This window comes from Perna viridis, chromosome 13, assembly GCF_037379345.1.
Source record: "Perna viridis isolate PV_CMFRI_1.1 ecotype Kerala chromosome 13, ASM3737934v1, whole genome shotgun sequence".
Taxonomy (NCBI): Eukaryota; Metazoa; Mollusca; class Bivalvia; order Mytilida; family Mytilidae; genus Perna; species Perna viridis.
This window is the reverse complement of record NC_142457.1, coordinates 17,578,824-17,587,514: the sequence shown is the minus strand read 5'-3', so window position 1 is coordinate 17,587,514 and position 8,691 is coordinate 17,578,824. Positions and strand designations below refer to the sequence as shown.

General features: G+C 35.5%; 1 protein-coding gene across 2 annotated transcripts; it reads left to right on the top strand.

The window, feature by feature from the left end:
- Positions 1 to 857: 857 nt before the first annotated feature.
- On the top strand, positions 858 to 8,691 carry LOC148599794 (uncharacterized). 2 transcript variants are annotated; one of them, XM_088559459.1, is made up of 5 exons: positions 858 to 1,143; positions 2,720 to 2,837; positions 4,618 to 4,735; positions 6,054 to 6,193; positions 7,970 to 8,691. In XM_088559459.1, the coding sequence occupies exons 1-5, from the start codon at positions 930 to 932 to the stop codon at positions 8,136 to 8,138; spliced, it is 759 nt and encodes a 252-aa protein (XP_088415585.1). In that variant the 5' UTR covers positions 858 to 929; the 3' UTR covers positions 8,139 to 8,691. The 2 variants fall into 2 exon arrangements, with proteins under 2 accessions (XP_088415585.1, XP_088415584.1); XM_088559458.1 differs by having other exon boundaries at positions 7,834 to 8,691.

The following is an 8,691-nucleotide window of genomic DNA, read 5'->3' as shown; positions in this document are numbered from 1 at the left end:
GGGGTTCCGTGGGTTGGAGTTGTTTTATTGGAAGGTTTTATTTGATGCGTGCTTAACCGGTAAAAATTATCAAATGATAGGCTGAACTCCCTCCTTTTTATTTAATTTTGGATTGGTACTCCCTAACACTTTTATAAATTTCTGGATCCGCCCCAGCATTGTAAATGTGCCTTGTGAAAAAAAATCGTGGTTCACGTGACATTGCACTTTCTGAATATAAAACACGTTTGATTAATGCAAGGATATTTAGTTCTCAAAATAATTCGAGAAACTGTTGACATTTTAATTTTTGCCCGCTTCGAAGTATTGCAGAAAGCATTTGTAATAAAGGTGCGTTTCATTGTGTAACTAAACCCCGCTACATGTATACAATGTAAGTGCGGAATTTTATTTTCATTTACCAAGCTGTCGTTGATTCAAATTTTCGATTGTTAAGTTTTGCTATTTATTATAAGATTTTTATTCATTTTTTCCTGTTTGGCGTCTACATATACCACATACATTAAAAAAAAACTAAAACCAAAATTATCAAATATTAATTATTTCTCTGGAGATGATCTAAGAACGCATGTTTCCACATTTTTATTCCTACTACATTTCTGACGACAGAGTTTTTTTCTCAATTGAAAGTCTTAGATATAATTATTCGAGTTTTTTCTCATTGCATTAACATACATTGTACATGATTTCAGTTTTATTGTCCCTCTAGCTGTCTGGGCTATCTGCTATCACTCACTGATTATTTATTTATGTGCGTAATGTTAGATTGAGTTATAATAAGTTAATACTTGATAACTATTTTACTTTGAGTAATTAAGGCGGGAATAATACTCACAAATGATTTGACGTCATGATCTTGAATAACGTTCATTGAAGAATTTTCTAATGTAGTCTAAACAGCGCGGTTCAATGTTGGACTTTAAAGCAGCATGGTGTGCTCCATTGAAATGAAAATGACTTTTGTTATGGCAGTCTTAGTGCATCTTTTTTATGTACGCACGCATGCGTGTCCTGATGCAGTATGTCAACCAAAATGGACGCCACAGAACTATCCGAGTCCGAAGATCGAGAGCGGCCTCTGTGGACGATATTGCAACCCATCGATGGTTTGTGATCCTTGTCGAATTCTCGGCAACGAATCAGGTGAGAATGTGAGTTCAGCGGCGGCTCCAAGGGGTGCCGGGGTTTATATTTTTAGAAGCCAACTATATCTGGCAAAAATGGGCAAAAATACTGTAGAATTTCTTTTTCCTGCAGCCCATATTGAAACCCCCTTTCAAGTTTCTGTCTCTGCCCCTGGAGTTGGTGAAAGCAATACCAGGTCTGTTAAAGTATATTAAAGGATACATGTATCGATGGAACTGTACATCTACATCGTATGCCATAATCGATTTCTTTTCATGTTCTTGTAGTTTATATACTGCATACATGTACATTGTACATGTATGCAGTGTGTGCATGTATCTTAGTCTTGCCATAAGAAATGCAGTACATGCAACTACCCGGTATTCAGTTAACGTGCATGCATGGTCCCCAGAATAATTTTCAAACAAATATTTTTATATGGTTTCTCTGGCATCAATTGTAGATATTCGAGGGTATATTACCAATACACTTTTGTCTAAATGATTACAAGAATGCTCGTAGTTAGTTGTTATAACCTCTATCAATTATTACGTTAACGAAAGAAAGAGCGACTCATACATGTACAAATGAACCCATTTGTAAAGATACTATCGATGATGTATATCATCTCTTTACATACGTACATGGCGGGTTACCGTGGGGGTCTGGGGATCAGAACCCTCCCCTTTCCGTTTATCTCAAGATTTTAATTAATTTTCGTGCAAAATTAGGACAAGAGCAAATATTAATTGCAAGTGTACTCAAGGGAACAAAGGTAATAGTGGTAATCAAAAGAATGTAATCCAGGAACAAAGATCAGACTTGGAAAGCAGGCATACACAATATAGAACATAAAGTAATTAAAATCATACATACAAAGTAACAAAAGCAAATGAGAAACTAGGACTCCACTACAAACTGGGAGCATGGACCAGGTGCACCGTAAGGTAAGCGTTCTCTGCTTTCTAGAAACAACCGCCGAGTTGCTCATAAAAAGTCAAGTCCGGGGTAGACAAACGAGGAAAGGAAAACTATGACCCGTTGAATAAATCAGTTTTCATGGTACAGATGGATACACCATAACGATCCACGAGTTCATGATGACGACCATAAAACTTCTGTAGTGATGACTTCAATCTTGTAGCAACATAACCCTGTTCCAGAAGCTTATTTGTTAGAGTTCTAGCGCGATACAAAAAGCCTGCGTAGTTTCGGCAAGCTCTGGCATAACATATGAGTTGTGATATGAACACTCCATACGCAGGTGCTGAAGAGATGTTGCCACATATGAAAGGAAAGTTGACAATTCTGAATGAAAAATCATCACGTTTGTCGTAGTTTGGTCAATAGTTTTCCTTTACCATCGATTTCTTAGGGTAGGTCAAGATATGAGGCTGACTTCACAATGTCTGTAGTATCCTTTATCTCAAGTTCTTTGGGGTAGATGCGATGTATCAGATCCCCGAAATTAGGAACTCTCCTCCCAAGGACCCACCTACTTTTTAAAATCTCTGGATCTGCCTCTGATATCCATAAATGAATATATCTTAAATATGTATATCTCAGTGTCGTTGAACGTTATATAATTGTACAGCCGATGCCATAGATCAGATCATAACAAGTATACAAACCGATACCAGCATCTGTGGTGGAGCTGACAACTCGTATGTGATTGCAGTGGCTGTTGTTAACCGGATGGATTTATCGACTGAGTAAGTCAAATTTCACTTGTGTCGCCTTAGATTTTTCTAATATACAAAACTTCATCGGTTGAAGGTGTTAATATTTATAATAACATTGCCTAAAAGTAGTCGATGGACTTTTCTTTCTTTTCGTTTTTTAATAAAAAAAAATTTGACCAAAGGCGTGGCAATATCTGATTTTTTTTAAAGGGGGAGGGCTACAAGATTCCACGCGGTAGATCATTTATATGTACATTTGTAGTAATCAAGTGTCAGTCCCTGTAAGGAAAACAAACACAATTTTCCATATCATGCTGGACCATTGAGTTTCAATTGCATTGAAATGCATTGACAATGGACATTTTAAGGGCAGATAACTCTCTCAAAAATCTCAATTTCCCAAGATTTTATTGAAAAAAATGTCTGAACAAATCCAGTGATGCAGATATCAACCATTGTTTCATATAGAGAAAGCATCCTTGAGTGATATTTTATTGTCAGATCAGTGGGGTTTTAACATGCATGTTTCTGATTTTTCCCATGTTGCCTGATTCTTCCAAACACTGACACTCGACGGAATGAATGGAATAATGAAATACGAATTATTTTCGTATAGAACCTGGATGGGGTAAGGGTGAATCGGTATTAGTTAGACACACGTTGATGATAAACAAAACGTTACCTTAATTATTGATGTAATATTGTGAGCAATAAAATAATAATGATAAAAATTAATTTTGTAATATGCATAATCCGTGTTCATTATGCAAAAACGTAGGGGCCAATGTAAATGGAGAATGGGAAAGGGGTAATGAGTGATGGCTGTGGAAAGACTACCCCACAGAGGAGCTGTATCTACACTTTGTATCTCACTGGCCGGATCCAGGGACCCCTTCTGCTGGAAAAGTTTGTTTATTTTGTGTAACACTTGAGAGAAATACATGTAATCAAATGATGGCCTTAACCACCCCTTTAAAACTGTCTGGATCAGTTCCTGCAGAAATAAATGTGCGTTATATATTTCCACAACAAATCATAATTAAGGTTGCTCTATACAGATGAGATTGAGGTGTACTGTATCATACACAGACTTTTGTAAAACTTGAAAATGAATTATGAAACTTGATGGAAATATTGATTCTGGGTAGAAGAAATGCGTTCGTACATAATTAGACGCAATATTTGTGAAGGTATAGAGTGTAAAATGCATGCTTTTAACTACCTGGAAAGATTCAGGGCCACGCCGAATTGGGTTAACCCCCCTGCACCAACTGGCTGTTTGTTTTTTTTTTTTCAAGAATGCAAAATTTAGCACAAATATTAAGAATTAAAATTATGAATAAATGAGCAGATTGAGAAAAGGGTACACTTTTTACTTGTTTTATTTTTTTTTAAATAAGACCATGCCCGCTTACTTTTCTGGCAGTTTTAAAGACAATTAATTTTGGGGAGACACCCCAAAATTCGTTATGAAAACTGATACATTTTTTGTTATGTTTACACGGCTACAGATTTTCATGAGGAAATAGACAGGAATATCTAGAGTATCTTTATTCATGGATCTCCATAGTGTAAGGTTTTATGAAACATCTACTTTTTACAGGAACATAAATGTTGGATATTTCCGCAAGTTGTCATGAAGTTATCTGCAGTGACCTATCTGTAATAGTACTAGTGGAACCTGAGTACATGGGTCAATATCGGATACATGTATAATATGGCGACATTCATTAAAATACTTCGTCATGTTTGTGGTAACTGCTAAATTTGTGTTGTTCCCGTTTCTATATCATGCCTGTATGTTTTACAGGACTGCAGAGTGGTATGCCCAATATTTTGCCACTACCTTACGAAGAAATGAATGGAAATACGGAACGGGGAATTGTGGGAACGATGTAATTGTCTTCCTGTCTGTATACGATAGAGAGGTGTGTATAATCATTCCAATATGTAAAAACCGTAATGTATATAAATTATACGGAAGGTTTTTAACCAATTACCCAAAATACGTTAAATTATGTCAAAAACTGACCAGTTGATATGAATTCAAACCAGGCATTTATAAGGGGCCAATATGAAAAAAAAAGAGGGCCAATGTGGACCAAACCAGGCCCAATATGGCATTATAACTTCCGGACGTTTGACACCGCCATTTTTTTTAGAATTGGATTTCATGAACTTTGATCACCAGGACTAAAAGCTGCAGAAACACAAAAAAAATCTTCCGTTTTATACAAAAAGGATATTTAAGACTGATTAATGCAAATAAACGTACATGTTCTTGGTAAAACACGAAAACAACAGTTCTATAAATCATCTGGTTGAGTTGGTTAATACAATTGTCAATAAATATGTTAATTTCATATTGGCCCTGTTATAGGTTTCGGTCAATTATATTTGCCTTGACAGCCGTATTGGCCCTCGGCGATGTCTCGGGACCAATACGACCGCCTCGACCAATATGACATACCTCAAACCTATCACAGACCCAATATAAAATTACATATTTATTAACATATATTATTAACTAACGTTCGAATATTGGCATAAACATGATCAAAACTGCCAATACGATACAAAATACAAAGTGCGCCAATACGGGATATAGCCGTCCAATACGTCATATTGGACTGGTTAAAATCAATATTGGCCTAGCGTATTGGACTAGTGAGGCAATAAAGGTATAATATAATATAGTACATATATTATAGTATTATTGCGAAAAGTTTTCCATATTGTCTTAGTTATTGGTCCTCGGCTAGAAATATTGGACTGAGGCGTGGCCTCAGTCCAATATGGCTAGCCTCGGAAAAATAACTCAACCAATATGGAAAACCTTACGCAATAATACTATAATATATGTATATAAGAATAGACAAAAATACGCATAGTAATACAAATAATGTGTATATAATGTGCATATAACTTTAATGCATGTACAGTATCATGCGATACAAATGTACATGTACAAGTATATGAAGTATTTTTAATGACAAGTATGAAACTTCACTTTTCAATTATTACAGTAACACAATTTTGTTTTAATTACAGAAACAGTATATAAGAATAGACAAAAATACGCATAGTAATACAAATAATGTGTATATAATGTGCATATAACTTTAATGCATGTACAGTATCATGCGATACAAATGTACATGTACAAGTATATGAAGTATTTTTAATGACAAGTATGAAACTTCACTTGTCAATTATTACAGTAACACAATTTTGTTTTAATTACAGATTTATACTTCTGTTGGAAAAGCGGCACATGTCATTTTATCGTCCGACTGTATTCATTTAATATACGAAATGACTAGAGATTTTTACCTCTCCAGTGACCAGTTCGGGGAAGGCGTTAAGTTTATGGTTAATAAATACAAGTAAGTACGTAATGTATTTGCGCATTTCTCGTGCCGCATCATATGATAAACGTTAAACTACGATATATAGAAAAGCGCTTCTTGTGCTGTAAAGTAGAGGAAAATATAAAGATTCTCCGTTTGAATTAATCCTCCTCTCGAGATGGTAAAATTAAGTTTCAACATGCGAGCTTTATAGCCAGCATGATCAAATCTTGATTTTACCGTAGAGACTGGAAGAATAATTTAAATCAAAGATAGGCTGAAGAAGATAACTTTCTCCCATGAAATCTGCTGAAAACTCAGATGTGGAATGGCGAGTAAACTATCGCAGAAATTTTATCACCAACCGCTGGTTCTATCACCGGCTTGGACTGGGAGAAAAAAAAAATTTACATTGTACAATGGCAACTGTCTATACTTCAGTTGCAGTGTTTATTACCATGGCTAGTGTAAAAGTGTGCGTTTATTTTTGTCAATGTAAAATGTCAAGATGTGCGTTTTGGTCTTTTTGACCGTGCCAACTGTTGAGATATCGATTTGGATATGAATTTGGGTTGCCGCCATTTTGACCACGGTAACTGTCAACATGGTCAAGCTGTGAGGTGCGGCCTTTTTCACCGTGGCAACTTTCGAGTTGATTGTGGCCTATTCTACGTTCGTTAATTTATGTATCAAGATGTGGATTAATTGTGGTCTTTTTACCACAGCAATGCCAATGCGGAAGGTGGGATGTGTTTTCCGACATGTAGTCCACATTTCTTTTACTTTATATGGTACCCTTCAAGTACATGTACATGTAGATGTGAACTGTCTTTGTGATAATGACTTATTGACGGGTAAATGCATGAAAAGTGCTAAGATATGAGTCATTTTCTCAAATTTCAAGTCTTCGTAAGAACCATGAAAGTTCTGTAATACGTGATACAACTGAAAAAGGCTACACACTTTTATTTCATACAGTCATGTACAGTTGCTCTATGGGTCTTTATGATGAAATGTATTTATTATTCATTCCAATTTGTCTGGTCTTAAGTGATAATTCACATCGAAAATCCAATAGTTCTTACAGTATTTCAATGTTATTATCTGAGTTATCTCCCTTAATTTTGAATTCTACAGTACATTTTTGTATACATGTAATTTATATTTTCTTATATTAAAAGGGTTACATGAAAAGCCACGTGTTAATTTCTGTTTAACAGAACATTTTCAACAAGATATCAAAAATTTTAAAAAAATGTAGGCTTTCAAAGCATGTATCAATATTTCGCAAATTTCTTAGCTGTAGTGCTCCCTAATTACGCGGAATTAGTAAACAAATGTTTAGTTAAAGAATGTCTATTTAATACTGTATACAAAAATGTTTAAATATAGAATTTTAATATAGTGAAAAAAAAACATTACATTTTATTGTTAACGGTAAAAGGGATGTAACTATAAGTTCCAGAGAAAATTTCTCTGCAGATTCATTTGTCAAATTAAAATTGGGACCAGCGAGTCTAGCGTAAATTACATACTACATGTACCTCGTGTTGGTCTTGGTGTTCTAATTTATCATACATTAATTTAAAACTCAAATTTCTGAAATAAAGATGCTTGAAATTTTAAAAGTTGTACTTGTAAAATAAATGTTGTCTTCTTTTAAAATTTCGAAACAGGCTTGCTTTGACCTCAGGATCATGTGATATTGGTTCGGACGACGACGACACTACCAAATGGGTAGTAGTTGGAGCTTTTGTAGCATTTGGTGTCTTATTCTTCACCGGTTTTATCCTGTTCTGTAAATTTATCAAGGGAGTTAGCGGCGGCGGACAATTCGGGCATCATCATACTGGTTGGGGAGGAGGTGAAGGCGGAGGTGGTGGCGGCGATGGAGGTGGCGGCGGCGGTGGGGATGGTGGCGGAGGTGGTGGCGGCGGCGGATTTTGATTTGGGATTAAAAACTAAAAATGCTAATGTATAGCGTAGGATCAAGGCTTCACACAATTTACAGGCTATGATGGTGGTGACCGCTATATCGTAATGAGGGATGAAAGGAAAATTAAATAAAAGACACCCATTAATCAGGTCAGACTGGAAGGTTTAGTGCGGGAGGGTTTGATCGGGAGGTACAAATGTAGCTGTTAAATCGTCCATTACCATGCTGGTCGGCGAGGGCATGACAGTGAACGAAACGGCGATTTGGGGATATACATTTTAAAGGAGTAGCACATGTGTAAAATAGATCTCCAAAAATGTGCTTGATTCTTATCTTAGTAATATGATTTTACAAAAAAAATATATATATACGTAGAAGTCGTATAGATAAGTTAATAGATTTATATACATGTAAAGTGGCGAGGAGGGTTCTAAAATACATGTACATGGTTGCATTGTACATGACACTTCATTGTACATCTATCTGTGAATTGATTCTTGTTTATATATAATTATACCTAGTAAGCTTAGTAATTGTCTGTTCATTAGCATGTAATTACATTCTATTTACACATTAAAAACTAAAACTAATCAGAATA